The sequence below is a fragment of the Gracilinanus agilis genome, chromosome 3 (assembly GCF_016433145.1).
Source record: "Gracilinanus agilis isolate LMUSP501 chromosome 3, AgileGrace, whole genome shotgun sequence".
Lineage (NCBI taxonomy): Eukaryota > Metazoa > Chordata > Mammalia > Didelphimorphia > Didelphidae > Gracilinanus > Gracilinanus agilis.
Genome location: NC_058132.1, coordinates 330,858,247 through 330,877,754, shown reverse-complemented (window position 1 = coordinate 330,877,754; position 19,508 = coordinate 330,858,247). Strand labels below are relative to the sequence as shown.

The following is a 19,508-nucleotide window of genomic DNA, read 5'->3' as shown; positions in this document are numbered from 1 at the left end:
CTACAAATCTGGCTCAGTTTGAACCTTTTACCAGAAAAAAAATCAGTGCAACCCCCCCACCCCCGCTCTTGTCTGAATTTCTTCTAATTTTAGCAGCATTGGGTTTATTTTTGCAAAAATTATTTTGTTTCCTGTGATCTTCTCGTTCCTGTTTGGTTAGAAACTCTTCATTTATTCACAGATTTGACGGGTAATTTTTTCAATGCTCTCTTTAGTTTTAAACTTGATGATAGACTGCTTTCCTTTATTTAAAAAAATAAATCGATTTTCTTGTTATTCCTAACCTTTTGCTTCTCCAGATGATTTCTCCATCCCTAGCTCTTTAATTCTTTTGTTTGGTATGGTATTGAGTAAGTAAATTAAGTAGTATTGTCATTTTTATTATATTGGCTCATGATACCCATGAGCAATTAATACTTCTTTGATTGCTTAAATCTGTCTTTATTTGTGTGAAAAACATCTTGCAATTGTGTTCATATTGTTCCTTTGTGTGTCCTGCATCTCTGTCTGCAATTATTTTAAATGGAATATCTCTATCACTTCCTGATGTGTTTTGATGGTAATATAAAGAAATACTGATGATTTGTGTGGGTTTAATTTATATCTTGCAACTTTTTTCAAGTTGTTAATTTTGTGGACCAATCTTTTAATTGACTTTCTAGAGTTCTTAAAGGATATCGTGATGTCATCTGAAAAAGTGAAAGTTTTATTTACATTATGCCTATGTTTTTTCCTTCAATTTCTTTTTTCTTGTACAATATTGAATTGTAATGGTGATAATGGACATTCACACTTCATCTTTCATTTTATCAGAAAGGTTTCTAGTTTATATTCATTCTAGAGCTCATTTATCCCCGCTTTAGAGCTCTGTGGTTGGCTGTCCTTTTTAGGGCACTACTGTGGGCTTTGGTTCTCTCTGGAGTTTCCCTAGTTACATGCTACTTTATAGGATTATTCATTTGAGCTTAGATTGGCTAGTAAGACTCCTTCAGGTATTTATAATTTTAAGAAAGGCTCCATTTTTTCCACCGCTTTCTAATGTTTTAAATGGGAAAGAGATGTGGAATTTCATCAAAATATTTTCCTCTACTGATATAAATACATGATTTTGCTGCTTTTGCTATCAATATGGCCAATTATGCTTGTAGTTTTCCTAATATTAAACCAACCCTGCATTCTTGGTATCAGTCCAATTTGGTCATAGTGCATATCTTCCTGATATACTGCTATAATCTCCTTGCTACTTTTTAATTAAAAAAATTTTTTTTGCACCAAAATTCATTAGGGAAATTGGGCTATAGCTTTTTTCCTCTACAGTTTTTGAAACAAAATCATATTTGTGTTTTCCACTTTTTTCCTTCAGAGCTCTCACTTCCTTTTTGCCCCCTCTCAATTTTTCTCATATGCTCTTATAGTCCATGGGTCTCCTCAGGCTATACCTGTTTGTTGTGGCATTAGTTACTCTTTTCTTTTTGTTTTTTCATTTGGAGGTCTTTGACCACTAATTCTTCAAAGGGTTCAGTGTCTTCTGTTTATTCATATTTTACACCCTTCATTCCTTATTTGGGGTTTTATTTGACAGCTAGGTTCTGTTTCCTATTACATTTTTTGACATGGTGGTTCGGTCCTTCCTGTTTTGTCCTAAGAATAATTTCTCGGTCTCTTACTGCTACTTTCTCATTAAATAGAATGTCTGAATTCAATGCAGTGGTAGGAGTCTGTGTCTTTTTCTGCTGTGGTCTTTAGTTCACTCTCAAGCTTCCCTATTTAAATCTCCTTATTTATTTACATATACATACTTAAATTTAGAATTGAGCATTTCACTTGATTACCTTATCCTTATCACTGTGGATACTCCCTTTAAAGATGCACATCAAAACCAATCATACATGTCTGTGAACTTCCATTAATCCTTCTCAAGGGGCACACAGAACTTTTTGAGGACTTTCTAGTTCTATTGACTTTGTATGATTCTATTTATTTGTAAGTTATATTTACATAATGAAGTAAAGAAACTCACCATTTAGCCATCTGAGAGTCTTTCCTTCCTTTTATGTCATCAGTATCTCTGATAACATCCTTGATATAACTTCTCTTGTGTGATTTCTAGTTGGTTTTGATTTACCCTTTGTCCTTTGAACAACTTTCAACTTTAATTCTTCCAAGGTAGTTATATTGTATGACTCTCAGCCATATAACCTCATCAGAAAAATGCTGGTGTTAAAAATAACAATAGTAAATGGAACTTTGTTTCGTGGAGAAGATTTTAGTCTCTAAATGAACTCCATGATTTCCAAAGCAATCTTGGCCATAGTCCTCCTCTTTGCAGGCCTAAGTTTTTGTATATTTGTTGGTTAAACAAAAACATTAAGAAGACTTAAAAAAAGGAAAATCCTGGACTACTTGGAAATTGTTTTAAAGTTTTCTTTGTCAAATCAAATATTTAGATAAAGAAATGAAAATATAATCAGACTAATTTTAGATATCCTAAGGTCATATAATTAGTTAGAGCCTTGCCATTATTCAAACCCATGAATAACTACTGACTGAGCCAAGCAATGTTTCCAGTACACCACTCTTATGACACTCATTAACAACATAATCATGGTCACATTATTTAATATTTCTGTGTCTCATTTTTATTTACCAATAAAATGAGAGTTCAAGTGACTAAAATTTCTAAGTTCCCATCCAACTCTGAATATAAGATCATTTAATTTCACATACTTAACTTACAACTCATGTCAAACTTAGGATTCAGTTTTCAAAAATATGGATTTTATCTAATATCTTTTCCATCAGAGGCAGTTTATGGTACAGCAGATAGACTGATGGGCCTAAAACTAGAAAGTTCTGAGTACAAATTCCACCTATCACATTGAAATCGTTAGTGATCCTGAAAAAAATATTTAATCTGTATTTGTTTCAGTTACCTCAATCAAAAAATGGGGATCATTCAAATCTCTCAGGGTTGCTGTGAACATCAAATCATATAATATTTGTAAAAGCACTTAGCACAGTGCCTGGAACATAGTAGGCAACTGGTTGTTGTCTTTCTTACTTTTCTAGAGTCATCAAAATTCAGTGATAATCCATATGTTAAGATGACCAGTGGGGCAGCTGGGTACCTCAGTGGATTGAGAGCCAGGCCTAGAGATGGGAGGTCCTAGGTTCAAATCTAGCCTCAGACACTTCCCAGCTGTGTGACCCTGGGCAAGTCACTTGACCCCCATTGCCTACCCTTACCACTCTTCCACCAAGGAGCCAATACACAGTATTGACTTCAAGACGGAAGGTAAGGGTTTAAAAAAAAATTTAAGAAAAAATAAGGATACTCTAACTCACTAATAATTAAAGAAGATGGATTTCAGTGGAGGAAAAAAAAACTTTAGGCAGGGAGATCACTCAGTAAGCTGTAGTAGTGTAAAGCATGTGGTGACAAGGGCCTGCAGTACAGTGATGGCAATGAAAGAAGGGAAAGGAGGTATATTCAAGGGATATGACACATGCCAATTCAACTTGTCCTGGCAACAGATTGGTTAAAGAAGGTGAGACAGGAAGAAGTTGTGAGAGATTGGGTCTAGGGGACTGAGAGAATGGTGGTGACCTCAACAGTTATGGAGAAGTGTGTAAAGGGAAGAGGTTTGGAGAAAAGACAATGAGTTCAGTTTTGGATATGTTGAGTTTAAGATGTCTAGAGAACATGCAGTCTGAGATGAAAGACTATTGTTCAGCAGAAAGGGCAGGACTGAAGAGGCTGATTTGAGAAACATTAGGATAGAAATGCTAACTGAATCCATGAGAACTGATGAGAATCCAAGTGAACTAGTGTAGAGAGAGAAGAGGGCCTGTCCCAAGAGCCCTGTGAGATATACAGTAAGGATGCATGGACAGGAATGAAAATGTGGTCAATGGGATTAAAGAGAAGAAAATTGAATGGGACCACTTGTGAAGCTAAAGGTTTACACCTTGGGAAAGAGACGAGACGGGCTACTTCTTCAGGAGAAACAGGGATGAAGGTAGAGATACTGACAGAGGCCTGTGGAAGGTATGAGATGAAGAGGAGGGATGAAAGAGAAGCTCAAAATAAAGAGCTTCTTTCAGTGAAATAAGAAGCAGATTCGCATCAAAGAGTGTTCCATGGGAAGAGAGCCATAGGAAGTCTGAGGAGGGATGAAAAGGTTTAGAAAAGTTGCTGTGGTGAGTTGGATGGCGAGTCAATTTAGAGGCTGTTTTGCTGAAGTAAGGGTCCAGTTGAGATTATATAATATAAATCTGTACTGGATTCTTTCAGCCTATTTTTACAGTTCTCTCTAACTTCACTTAGCATCATGTGTGTAAGTGATAGTGGGAGTAATCTAGAGTTGTGGCTTGGCAGGGCAAGATCATCAATAGGACAAGGGGAACAAAGCTTTTAAGACAAGAGGCCAGTGTAGAACTGAACCATGAAGAAGTTTACTAAAGGGTCAAGATGAGGAAGTAGGAAGCATAGCCTATGCACAGGTAATGGCCTGGGAAAGAACTAAGAGTCAGAGATTGAAGTGCTCTAACTGAAGTAGGATGGAGTGGGAAGTAAAGGATTAAAATGCATGTTGAAGTTCATTAGAACAGTGGAAGGAGTTGGGGAAGGGACAAATATGGTAAGCCATGTATTCGGTTTAGGAAAGGGAAGTGTTCTGGAGACAAAAATTATCAGAATTTTGATTGAGTGGTAGATATTAATTCAGTGAATCTCAAAAGGAAGAAAGGTTACTGAGTGATGGTGGTAGAGGGCAAGGAAGCTCAGGAGCTATAGTGAGGAACAAGGACTATTCTAATCTCTGTCTTGAACCAGTAAATTAGAAGGAATAAATCAAGAGCAACAAGTGCTGGAAAAGGTGGCCAGGAGCCTGTATCATAAAGGAGGAGCCAGGTCTCAGTGAGAGCCATATAATGGAAGGAATGGGAAAAGAAATGATTTAAGATGAGTCTTATAGAACAAGCATTTCAGGGGGAGGGGTGGTTTTAGATTGTAACATTTCCTGGGGGTAAAGGAGTTGGGTTAAGGTCAGTGGAGATAAAGAATAGGCTTCACAACAGACATACAGACACACTTACAAAAAATCCCCAGGTAGTTGTTATTCAGGACTATTGGGATGCGGTTGAGGTATGATGTGTTTGTTTATCACAGAAGAATAAATTCAGGTGGATTATTAACATTCCTAGGGGATTGGTCTCAATGCAGCAAATATTCTCTTAGGCTTGACACTTATTATTCTGGCTTATGAATTCTCTTTTCAAAAATCAAAAAGGAACTAATGGGATAAATGCTATTATAATTAAAGGAAGAATATTTTCTGTTATAAATATGAGAAAGTGAAGACTGTCTTTATAGGACCAGCACTAGAGGGCACTGGAGCAAAATAAACTGAATATGACCTGCGAGAAAACAAAAACACATTTTAACTTTCTGGCCATTATGGGATTAGAGAGAATATTTGTAAAATTTGCTGAACTTAACCTCAAAAGAAATATCTAATCTTGTCTCTGTCAAGTAGATCTATTGTGTTTTTTATTTCAACGTTCCATCTTTTGAAACAGAACTATTATTAATGTACAAAAGTCACTTGTGAGTGTTGCAATTTGAGTTTTCACTTTCAATCCATGGTTTGGGGAAAATTCATTACCAAGTCAGAGTTAGAAAAGATCATAAAAGACAAAAACAACCAATTTTGATTTAGCATAATATTAAAAAGCTTTCCCTCCCCCATGAACAAAATCAACGTAAGAAGAATAAGAAGTAAACTGTTACTAGAGGGAATCAGCATAGCAGAGTAGCAGAAGCAGTACAATGAGCTCTTGGCCAAAAATTTCCTTCAATAAATGGAAAAACCTATGAAAATAACACAGTGAGCAATTTTTCCAGCCTAGGTTGGCAAGAGGAAGATAGATAATCTTGAGCTATGGAAACTGATCTGGAGAGAAGCAGTTGCACTGTACAATTCAAGTGCTCAGAGAAAGGCTATGCCCAAGTGTGAGAATACGTCCCAGAACCATAATGGTGGTGGGGGTGGGGGGTGCTGGTCCTATAAAGGCAGCCTTGCTTTTCTTCTTTATGATAGAAAACATGCTTCTGCCTTTAATAATAATAGCAATTACTTCTATTAATTCTTTTCTGATTTTATGAGAACTATGATTCCAGATAACTAATGATGAAACATGCTACCCACCTCCTGATAAGAGAGGTACAGGACAGAGCCTGGGGGAGAGGGGTGTCACTCATGATAACCAGATAAGTGAGTGTGACTTTAGATGAAGAACCAGCAAAGAAGACTGAGGAGTGCTTAGACAGGTAAGAGAACCAGGAGTGGGTAGTGTAAAAAAAAACCTAAAGGGAAGAAAGTATTCAGGAAGAGAAAGTGATCAACAGTGTCAAAGACTCCAGAGAGGGAGGGTAAGAAGGATGAAGATAAAGACCTAGCAGTGAGAGTAGGGTCAAGGGAGGGTTTTTGAGGAGACAAAGATATGTTTGAAGGTAGTATTCAAGAATAGAATGAAGACAGAAAACAGAAGATGATATTATGGACATTGCAGGAAAACAGGAGGGAGTGGGATCAAAGGTATATGTACCTTTGGATGTCCTTAGAAAGTAAAGGGGCCACATCTTCATTAGAGACAGGAATACTGGCTGAAACATGGGAGAAAATGTCTGAATGATATAAAGTGCTACAGAAAGTTGATATTAAGAGAGAAGGTTTGGAACAGCCACTGTAGACACTGTAGACTGAATTTAGTGCTTACTAATCATAATGCAATGAAATAATGCAAATATTTCTTTAAGATGGATGGCATTTCAAACTGAAGCATACTGTCTTTCACTTTTTTCCATTTCTTTTTGGTTTGAATTTTCTTCCACAAAATGACTAATAGGAAAATATATTTTACATGACTATACATGTATAACCTATATTAGATTGTTTCCAACCTCATGGAGAGGAAAGGGGAAAAATATATTATTGAAAAAGAGATGGAGAGCATTTAAATGACATATGGCTTGAAAAGTTGCTCAATGATATTCCTTTTGATCATGCAATTTTACTGCTACATAGACTAACCTTTTAGTATTCATTTTTATGTTATTGTTGTCATTGTTTATACTTTTCTCAAGATTTTACTAAAATCTAGTCCCAACTTTTTCCTAGGTTTCTTAACTCATTTATTATTTCTTATTATATTCTATTATATTTTAAACATAATTTGTTCAACCACTCCCCAATGAATCCATTTGGTTTCCAGTTTTTTGCTACCATAAATAGTGCTATTCCAAAAAATCTTGGCATTATGAGGCCTATTTTTCTGGGTATAGACCCAGGAGGGAGAACTGCATGACCAAACTGAATGTAGTTCAATTTCCAAATAAAAAATCATGATCTCAAAAAAACAGGTAAACAAAACAAAACCACAAAGTAATTTGAAAATATATTCAACATTCTATGCCCAGTGTTCCTAATCTCTCATCACTCTGCTGAGATGTATTTCATTAAATATTGTCAAATATTGAATTAAGTCTTTATAATTAATCAGATTATGACTACAAAAATAGAAATCAAAACACACAAACTCATGTGTGTTCTAAGGTTTTCAAAATCTAAGATTATCATACACACTGTAAAGTTATTATTGGTTACAAGAAAATAAACTAAAAATGAAAACAATTAAATAGAGAAAAATAGGCAGTAGTTAAAGTCATCAATATAATGTTCTATACCAGGGGTCGGCAACCTTTTTGGCTGTTAAGAGCCATAAATGCCACATTTTTTAAAATGTAATTTCATGAGAGCCGTACAGTGCTCACAGTGCGCGCTCCTGTAACAGCGCCTGAAAAAAAATTGACTTTATGGTTCCTGCAGAAAGAGCCATACGTTGCCGACCCCTGCTCTATACTGTGAACAATCACACACTATGGAATTTAAATTAAATAATAATGCTGGCACCAAAAGGAAAAGACTTGAGTACTATGACTAATATTATAATGCATTGCCTTTACAAAAGAAATAAATGGTAGTTATAAATGTCTAGCAATCCATTCAGTTTTCATTCATTAAAGTTAATAAAATTATTCTCTATGTAATGGGAAATGTCCAGTGATGAGAAGATTGTCTTAGTCTTTCTCAATGGGGGCAGGGGAGAGGCTAGAGAAAGATAAAAGGAGTTCTCATTGATCGGAAAAAATAAATTTTAATTTTAAATATTAATGGACAGAAACAGTCTAAAAAATTAAAGAAAATAGCTACATATAGATGACCTTACTTAGTTTTTGGAAAAACTTGATCAGTTTTGTCTATTTTAATAGTTATTACTTAGAAATACGCATAATTTTCTTAAAACTAGGTAAAATATTTATTCTGAATTTAATTTAGGATCATGGTGACCAAAAGTCAAAGTAGCAAAGAAGACTATCAAGAGATAAAAATCATGATGAAAACAACTGCTATATGAAACTTCCACAAGATTAAGTAAAAGACTTTGTGCATCCCTGGACAAAGTGATGCTATTATAGAAATCTAATTTTAAAAAGATTTCAATCACTGTTCAAATACTTGGAATTATAACATTATTAATAAGAAAAAAGAATAAGAACAGTAAGATGCATTTTTCTCTTGAAACAAATCTGGTGAAAAGGAATAAGTGTTAAGCTACTGATAAAAAAGAGCATATAAACTGTCTTAATTAGCTATGGACCAATGGACTATTAAGATTATGAGAAAATGTTTTAGTATTATGACACTTGTTTTAAAGACGTTTCTTTTTTCTTTTAAAAATTTAATGTCTAATTTGTACTGCACATTTATTATTAATGCATGGATTTTGATTTCATTTCATGGTAACTGTCTTTGAGGAAATTCAATAGAAAAAATCTGATAGATAAAGCAAGCTTTAATTCATGAATAAACCACTGTCTAGAAAAACTCTTTACTTACTTTAGAAGGAGAACCATCAGTTATTTTCACCAACTGCCAGAGAATTGAGTAATGGGAACACTGAAGTGCCTGAACTACTATCTGTAACAAAGAGGAAAAAAATAAGTTTATTTTATGAAGAAAACAAAGCAAGAATAATTTAAATTCATACAATATTAGAATTTTCCTTTATTATCTAGTTAGGGATAACTAAAATTCCAAGTAATAAATTAAAATAAAATCAATGACAAGTAGAAATCAGATTTTTCTAAAGTCTAATCACTGGAATGAGAACTACTTTAAATACACCAATATTGTTAACCATAGTTACCCCATTTGTGAAGTGGCAAATATTCTGAACTATAATTATCTTTTGAAGGCTTATGTTCTACTAGTAGAAATTTAACATAAGCATAATATTTAAAACTTGATAATCAAGTCATAGTCTGATAAAACTGAACTACATTATTTCCTTCTTATAGCTTAGAAGGAAGTAAGCCACAAAACAGGGCACAGGCAGATCTTATTTTATTGTGCTTTGCAGACATTGCATTTTTTACTAATTGAAGGTTTGTGGGAATCTTGAGTTAAGGAGGTCTATCAGCATAATTTTTCCAACAACCTGTGCTCACATCATGTTGCTCTGTCACATTTTGGTAATTCTTGCAATATTTCAAACTTTCCCATTATCATTATATGTATTATGGTGATCTATGATCAGTGATATTTGATGTTACCATTGTAACTGTTTGGGGTACCATGAATCATGGTCATATGACAGGCTCCACCAAACAGCCATTCCTCCACCTCTCTCCCTCTCTCCAGTCCTAATTAGACCAATGAACAACCCTATGATCATCTCTAAAAGCACATGTGAAAGAGTCAATTGATCCAGTAAATTTCATTGTTGCTTTGTTTTTTTAAATTGTTACACCCACCTCAACCTTTAGCAACCTCTACCCTGGATCAATCAAGACTGAGGAAAGACCCTTACCAGCAAAAATATTACGATTCCCTCAAGGCTCAGATGATGGTTAGCAATAAGACATTTTAAAATTAAGGTATATGCATGTTTTTAGACAATATGCAATATGTACTTAATAGATGACCATATAGTGTACATATAATTTTCATATGGACTAGGAAATTTTAAAAATCATGATGACTTTATTTTGATATTCATGATATTGAGGTGCTATGGAACCAAACCTGCAATATCTCTGAGGTATGCCTCTATAGAAAAGCAAGTGGATACTTAATATAGCACTAAAATATTAGTTCATTTATCAAATAAAATCTTTTTAACTAGTCATAAATAAATGTAATATTGCAGAAAAGAACAATGGATTACTTATTATTCCTGTAACTTATTCACCTCTATACATTTGCTTGTGCTATTATTTCTATCTCTGGCATATTCATAGCTGAGGGAATTCTACCCACCCTTTAAAACTCAATTAAAAACTACTTCCTCCATTATCCTTTTCCTGATCATTTCATATATAATGATTTCCTTTCCATCTAACTTCACATAGCATTTTGCTTGTAACTTCCAAGCATATTTACACATATATGTATATATGATTTTTTGTTTTTGGTGTTACCTCCCTTCTAGAATTTAGGCTCCATAAAGCCAGAGACCTTGATTTAGCTGAGTTTTCTATCTCCCTAGGGATAAACACAATGCTTTACACATAGAAGGTGCTTAGTAGTAAATGCGTGGTGACTAAGAATCAAGAGATCTATTATACCTATTAAGTAGCATGTCACAATCTAACACTTCACTGTCCCCTTATTTTTAACCTGTGTTGTTCTTAGTTCCCAACTCTGTAACAGACTTCATGAAACATGAAAACACAGATCATATTTTAGAAAGATACACAATGTTTTTTCATGTTTTGTACTCCATTGATCTGCTCAAATGAATTATCTAAAGAACAACTACACAACTTAAAAGATTTGTTGATGGCTACGAACACATCAAAGTAGGTGAAGGAACAGAGCATACTCATTGAATAATATCTTCATTAGATTTAGTGGTGAAAAAAGGACAGTTGTTGCAAATCAACATTCTTTACGGGGTAAAAAATAAACCAAAAATAGAGCACAACACATGACATCTGGAGTACAGTATAATAAGACTTTAAAGAAATTTCAAGCCTTTTATTTTAGCAGACAAAAGAAAAAACATTGATGCATGTGATGATTTTAGCAAAACAACAACTATTTTGGTTATTTTACCATCCAGAAACTTGTTACATTTTGATATTATGCCCCAAGTAATAAAACTGTGATAGTGATATTAGAACTTGTGAGCTAGATCATAAATCCAATCTGCTAATTGAATCACATTAAACATAATCTAAGACAAGGCATTTGTTTCAAGTATGTTCATGAGCTAGTAATCTCCACAAAGACTTATATAATTAAGGAGAAGAAATCAAGACTTCTATTTAAAATGGATATTTTACTAGGAATTTCATATTAAGATTTATGTCAGTCAGGCATTCAAAAAATCCTAGGGTACTGAAGGGCAATCTTCATTGTTTTTGAAAATAAACTCTGAAATTTGGATTATTGCCCTATCACTTAAAACCTAATTTCAAAGCTTTTTTATCTGTAAAAAAAAAGATAGTAATCTAGCTTTCAAAGAATTATTGACCTCAGACTTAATATTACTTTTTTTTTGTATTTTAATGCAATTCTCTTAGTGCCCCTCATTTACTCATTAAAGGCCTTTTGCCTCATGTAAAACTTTGTTCAGATCTTCAGAACAATCAAGCAGAAAGACAGCTCTTAGTGAAAAGTGATGAAAATGCTTTTAACATTTTAAATGCAATAAAACCATGTGGAAATTCTGGTACAAGAGAAAATACTTTGACCTTAAAAATTACAATTTGGAGGAAGTTGTGTCATCAATTTGTGGCTGGTTTTTATGACTCTGAAAACTTTCTAAGAAGTTACTGCAATACAAAGTTTTAATTAATTAATATGAAACATCACCATTAGGTGTTAACTACCACAATCTAGTAACTCAAAGTTTCCTTTGTTAGTGCAAGAAAAGAAAATAAGATAATTAGATTAAACAAAAATTTGTAAAACCTTTGGATATTTAGATGCAAAAATGAATATCTTAGAAAAGAAAATGTAGAATTCTATTATCAATGATATGCTTCCGAATGCCATTGCTTCCTAAAAGAAAATCTAACAATAAAAAAGAATCTGTTTGAATATCTGTAGATAGCTTTTAAGAGATGAATTATTTAAAATGAATCCTAAGTTATTAAAATAAAGAAAAACAATTATAGTGATCCGTCACCTATTGTGGGAGTTATTTTCCAGAGACCCCCATGATAGGTGAAAATCTGCAAAGTAGTGGCATTATATTTATTTTATTGTTTATGTATATTTTAAGGCTTTATAAACTCTTCCCACTCTCCTATAAACATTTTTAACATTCTTATTAACCTATAGACACTGAGCCAATCAGTGCCCAGGAAACAAAACATTTTTATATAGAAAAAGTGCCAACATATGTTGGTAGAGTTTCCTTATTCAGGAGTTCCTTACATCAATACAATGAAAGGTCTACATTGCACATATATTCACAGAGAGTATTTGTATAAAAGGGAAGGGTAGGTGTTTAGATGTTTGATTTCATTCATGTTGTGAAATCCTGGTGTGCAGTTATGAAAACCGAGGAAGAATAGATTCCAGTAACAGAAGGTTAAGTGCTACAGAGAGAACAAGAAAGAATGAGCAATGAGAAAATACCATTAGTTTTGGAAATTAAGAAATCATCAGTAACTATGAAGAAACTAGTTTCAGTTGAGTGATGAGGCTATTCTAACGAGGCACCTATCAGCTATGTGACTATAAGCAAATCATTTAAAGTCTCTGGGACTCAGTTCCCCAATATGTAAAATAAGAGGATGGACTACATAGTTCAGTGGAAGAACCTTTAATGGTACCTTCCAGATGCAGATCAATAATTCCATGCTATCAACTGTTATTCAGAAAAACACACAGGCATAAAACAGTTTGCTCCTGAAGCAAAGGCCATTAGGTGGCACAATGGAAAGTGCTGGCTCTGGAGTCAGAAAGACCTTAGTTCAAATCCAGCCCAGATACATAGCTGTGTGACCCTAGGCAAGTCACTTCACCCTGTCTGCCTTGTTTCTTTATTTGTAAAATGAGCTAAAGAAGGAAATGGCAATTCATGCCAATATCTTTGTCAAGAAAACCCAAAATAGGGTTACTAAGAGTTAGATGTGACCAACATCCATGCCTTTTAAAACATGTAGCACATTAGGACTAAATATCATCATTAGAGAATAAACTCCATATTAGTAATAGAGGGTAAGGGAGAAAACCAATGGTCAAAACTGTATTAGAGAATAGTGAGATTTAGAATAGTGAGCTGCAAGGTGGTTTCAAAGAAAATGAAATGCTTAAGCTAGAATATCAGCAATGACAAAGTAAATACAGAGTTAAGTTAGGAGGTACAGGCAGCCAAGTTGGGGGCAAGTGGTTTGCATACCTTTTGCATGACTTTAAAAAACTGCATCCCTTATGTGTTACTTATTATCCATGGGGAAGCTTTAAGTGTTCTTTGTAACAATTGGTAATCTAACATCATAAAATAAGAACCTCTGTGCCTTGGAGAATAGAGATTTCTGACATTAAAATATATTAGCAACATGAAGTATAATATAAAAGGAGTAACCCATTATCAACATACCATATAACAATAGTCACAGTCATGACAAGTCAACAGGTCTAAGCCTACTAGTCCTAGCTTTGTTAGAAATGTGCTTTTTGGGGGCTTATTCTTACTGCAAATTTTTTTTTATATCAGATTTTGACTATAACTTAATTTTATGACGTAGTACTTTGAAAAGTAAATTTATATGAACCCGTGAAAAGATTATTCATGACAAATGGATTTTTTGAATCCTAAAAACTATACAAGTAAAGATGGGAATTCAGAGTTTTATATTAACAAAATGAGCAAACCATTATTTTGTGGCATCTCATTCATGCTATGGGCACCAATTCTCTGGGACTATGCCCCTGGGGTAAGCTTCTAGACCATGTGGTTAAAACCATATTATATGACAGCATAATCACTCCAAAGAGTCACATTAAATAGTATAAGAAATGGCCCCTGACTTCAAGAAATTTAAAATTAATTGGAAAGACAGAATGTAGATACTTCACAAGTTAATTATACAAAACATACAAGCATATAAGACAATAACATTAAGAGATAACACAAAACCAAATATAATTATAATAGTAGAGTTTTATAAAAATAATATGATCCTGGAAATTTTTTTCACATTCTTTAGTAAACAGAATAAATTTACAAAATTTCTGGAATAACCTAGAAAAATTTAGATATTGGGAGGAAAACTGTATTAATGATATCATTCTTTTTATTCTGGCTCATTTGATGTTCCTTTGTTTTGGTGGGTAGTTAGAGCCTTTAGATAGATTTTATCTTGTTTGGAGAATCTGAATGAGGAGGGGAAGGGAAAGAGGAATAAAGAGTTTCAAGTGCATTGATACTTGATGGTATAACAAAAGAAATATCAAGTGGCCAATTTCCTCTTTTAAATTCAATAAAAACACAGGGATAGATTTTAATTATTTTTTATTATGGAAAGTGGTTATTATATAGACCACAGATTACAGTATGATAATAACAATCACAATAATTATATAAAAATGGCACCATGGTCTACAAATTGCTTTTATATACATTATCTTATAAATTATAATAAAATTAATAAATCTACTTAACTATAAGTATAAAAATAAAGTGCCGGAGTAGGTCTTTTAAAAATATTTATTCAACTGAAATGTCTTAATGGACCAATTAAAGAGGAAATATTCAGTTTCCTTGCTTGTGATGGCATTTAATGTAATAAGATTTTAACTGTAGTAAATTCATTTTGGAACTCTACCATAATTCTTACATATTTCAAGGTCTTAGAACTCTACTACTCACTGGAATAATGCTTCATCTCTTCAGTTGCTGCTAACTTAGAATCAACATTAAAAAACAGTGTAATCATAAAACTGACCTTACTATTACCCATAAATGTACCTCTTTTTTAATTAGAAATTCTTGGAGTTTCCTTATCTGACCCTGACAACCTTGTTTTATGAAATCTCAAATTTACCCTTGTTCCATGAGAACTTGCCTTCAAGAAACCCTCTGACTAACCTGTGCCCTAGATTTCTCTGGATTTTTTTTTTTTTAAATATTCTTTCCAGGTTCCTCAGTCTTAATTTTTTTTTAATTCAGTTTTTTTTCCAGTTCCAAAATCCTAAAGAGGGCCAAGAACCCTTATTGTCTTCTTCTCTTATTGTATCTGGGCCTCTTCCAGATAATTCTAGGCTCTGGCTAAATCCTCTTTCCCAAATCTCTATGTACATAAACAGTCAATTGGTCCTCCTTGATTATACACCCTAAGGTAAACTATAACTTCAAGATCTTTAGTTTGAAAGAATTTCCTATTATTGCTGTCTTTCCCAAGATAGTGTTCCCAGAGCTCCCAGCATGGTGGCTCTGTGTGGTGGCCATATGAGAATTGGCTTACTTGTCTTGATTAAAAATGTATTCTATTATAACTACTTTGGTAGTTCGGTGTTTTTCCAGGTTGACAACCCCAGTCTCCCTAGTTGTTGTTTTTTAATCTCCTCTGACACTATCCTTCCTGAAACTATTTTTAGATGACTGATAATTCACAATTCACTCTTCATTACCTAACTGGGCTTCTTGGCTGTTTTGCCCCTTTCTCTATTGCTCCACCTTACCAAACTGTAGCTCTGAATTTATTCCTGCCATCCACTTTCTTTGCTTCTATTAACAAGCTGCTAAATGTAGCTCTAGGGCATTTCACAACTGTGCTGATAGATATAATACAAACTAAAGTTATACAAGGGCCAGCAAAGCAGTCCTTTTATTCTTTCCTAATTCATTCTATATCTCATTTCCTCCAAAGCTCCTCCTCCTTTTCCTCCCTTTTCAAGTCTCTTTTAAATCTTACCTTTTACTTTATTGAGAAAATTAAAACCAACCTAAACCATAAACAATTAATTATTTCTCCAATTATTTAGATCTGATTTTTATTTGAGTAAAGTGTTTTATAATTATGTTCATGTAGTTCCTGGGTTTTGACAGGTATTTTAAATGGAGTTTCTTCTTCTATCTTTTCTTGTAGGACTTTGTTAGTAATATATAAAAATGTGGATGATTTATGTGGATTTATTTTATATCCTGTTACTTTGCAAAAATTATTTTTTGAATCTTTTTTTATTGATCAATTAAGAAATGGTTACATGATTCTTGCTCTTTCCCTCCCATAGCCCATTTGCAATTCCACAGGGTTTTTACATGTGTCATTGATTGAGACCTATTTCCATATTATTGATATTTACACTAGGGTGGGTCTACATCCCCAATCATATCTCCACTGACCCATGTGATCAAGCAGTTTTTTTTCTTCTGTGTTTCTACTTCCACAGTTCTTTCTCTGGATATGAATAGTGTTCTTTCTCATAGGTCCCTCAGAAATGTCTTGGATCATTGTATTGCTTTTTGCCAAAATTACTGATAGTTTCAACTAACTTTTTATTTGAATATCTAGGATTTTCCATATATACCATCATGTTGTCTGCAAACAGAGATAGCTTTGTTACCTCTTTGCCTATTCTGATTCCTTCGATTTCTTTTTTGTTCCTAATGGGTATCTTTGTTTCATTCCTGATCTTTCTAGGAAAGTTTCCAATTTCTCCCTGTTACAAATATTTGCTGATGGTTTTAAGTAGATGCTTTGCATCAGCTTAAAAAATCTATTTATACCTTTGCTCTGTAGTATTTTTAATACGAATGAATAATGTATTTTGGCAATTTTGTTGCATCTATTGATGTAATTGTATGTTTCTTAAAAATTACTTTTGCTTTTTAATATAATCAATTACATCGACAGTATTCCTTATAGTAAGCTATCCCTTATTCTTGGTATAAATTGTGATTGTTCACAATGTGTAACCTTTGTGATATAGTGTTGTCTCCTAGCTAGCAATTTATTTAGGATTTTTACATCCATAATAATTTATGAAATTGGTCTTTTTCTTTCTGCTTTGGTTCTTCTGGCTTTAGATTGCAGCACTGTTTAACAAAAGTTTGGTAAAACTCTTTATCTGTTATTTCAAATAATTTATCTAATATTGGAAGTGGTTGATCTCAATTTAATTTGCATTTTTCTAATCAATAGTGATTTGGAACATTTTTTCATGACTATGGATAATTTAATTTCATTTTCTAAAAGCTGCCTGCTCATATCATTTAATCATATACTTGAGAAGTGAGGCTTTTGTTAGAGATACTTGCTACTAAATTTCTCCCCAAAATTGTTTTTTTCACCTCTAATCTTGGTTACATTGATTTTGTTTGTAAAAAATCATTTTATTTTAATGCAATCAAAATTATCCATTTCATTTTTGAATGTTCTCCATGTATTGTTCGGTCATAAATTCTTCCCTTATCCAACAGTCTGACAGGCAAATGCTTCCACGTTCCTCTAATTTGTTTATGGTGTCACTCTTTATTTCTATATCAAATATCCGTTTTCACTTTACCAAGAGATGGTGGACTTTGCTCAGTTATTTCTCCAAAGCTTGGATCTTTGAACACTAAGTTGCTATGGACATGAACTGCCATGTGTTGATTACTTAATCTCTTCCACTGATTCATTAATCTATTTCTTATCCAGTACGAGATATTTTGATTATTGCTTTATGTAGTATAGTCTGACATCTGTATAGGTAGGTTTCTTTCCTTCATATTTTTTTCTTTGATCTCCTTGATATTCTGTTTACTCTTCTGGATGAAATTTGCTATTTTGTTTCTAGTTCTATGTAATAATTTTTGCATAGTTTTAAAATGGCATGGCACCGAATAGGTAGGACGCTTGGACTATCTATGAACAATTGATGTTTTTCCAACTGTTTAGGTCTGACTTTGTATGAAGTATTTTATAATTGTGTTCATATAATTGCTGGGTTTGTTTTCTTAGGTATACTCCCAGGTATTTTGCATTTCTAACGTTGTTTTGAATGGAATTTCCTTTTTTTCTGTTATGGTTGAACTTTGTTGGTAGAAAATAAAAACGTTCTTAATTTATGTGAGTTTATTTTGTATCCTCAAGGGATACAAATATTTACATATTTACAAGGGATATGTACTCCCTTGTAAATATCCTTCCCTTTTCTTATCCCTTTGCACTCTTTTCTCTTAATCTACCCTTCCTTCTCTTAGTCCTGTAAGGGGACCCTTAGTCTCTCCTATATTTTATGACCTTCCCCTCCTGATTCTCTGAACATTAAGACCACCCTTACCACTCTAGTTGTATATGCGAATCTCTCTTTAACCTAGATCTGCTAAGAGTAGGGTTCTAGTACTACTGGCCCTCTACCCCGTTCCCTTCCTCTGGGACAGTTCTTTCATTCATTCCTCTTTTATATGAGATAGTTGTTTCATTTTACCTCTTCCTCTTCTACTTTTATTATTTTAGCTCATTCCACTGTATTCAACTCAAGTCTATCTATACATGTTCTTTGAAAGAGCACAGGTAATAATGCCTTTCTTATAGGTTAGAGATGAAATTTTCTGATAGGACAATTAAATAATTTGACCTTTTGGGTCACTAATAATTGGTTTTTCAAATTTACTTTCTTATGTTTCTTATAGATCAAACTGCATAGTGAGTTCTGGGTTTCCCTCAAGAATAATTGAAACTCCTTTAGTTTGTTAAATATTCATTTTTATACCCTGTATAATTATATTCACCTTTGTTGGGTATGTTATTCTTGGTTGTAAACCCAGTTCCTATTCTCTTTGAAATACTGTACTGCATCTGTTTTTTTAATGTCGAAGCTGATAAGTCTTGTTATTCTGACTGCAGCTCGATAGTATTTAAATTGTTTTTTATTGTTGTTGTTGATTGTAGTATTCTCTTCTTAATCTGGGAGCTACAGCACTTAGCAATGATGTTCCTGTGTATTTTCATCTTGGGGTTTCTTTGGAATAGTAATTGGTGAATTCTTTCCATTTCTAGGCAGTTTTTCTTGATAATTTCTTAGAGTATGGTGTCTAAACTCTTTTTAAAAAATCATAACTTTCTAGTAGTCTGACAATTCTTATACTGTCTCTTTATAAGATGTTTCAAATTTTCTTCTATTATTTTATTCTTTTGATTTTGGTTTATTATTTCTTGTTGCTTTAGGACATCATTAACTACTCCACGTGCAATTCTAGTTTTTAATGAATTCTCCCCCTCCCCTCATGAGTTCTAAATCTTTTTCCATTTGGGTACTCTTTCTTTCACAATTTTCTTGATTTTCTTGCATTGCTTTTATTTTGTTTTCTAATTTTTTCTTAGCCTAATTTTTTAAAAAAAGCTTTCCAAAAGTTCTTTTTAAGCTTGTGACAATTTACTGTTTTTATTTGCTGTTTCAGAAGTAGATGTTTTTACTTTAACATCTTCTGAGTTTCAA

General features: G+C 33.3%; 1 protein-coding gene across 1 annotated transcript in view; it reads right to left on the bottom strand.

The window, feature by feature from the left end:
• STAG1 (stromal antigen 1) overlaps positions 1-19,508 on the bottom strand; it is a 257,933-nt gene that overhangs the window by 44,228 nt on the left and 194,197 nt on the right. Inside the window, exon 21 of the mRNA XM_044669151.1 lies at positions 8,961-9,041. Coding sequence (XP_044525086.1) covers positions 8,961-9,041 — 81 coding nt within the window. The remainder of the gene's footprint in view (positions 1-8,960; positions 9,042-19,508) is intronic.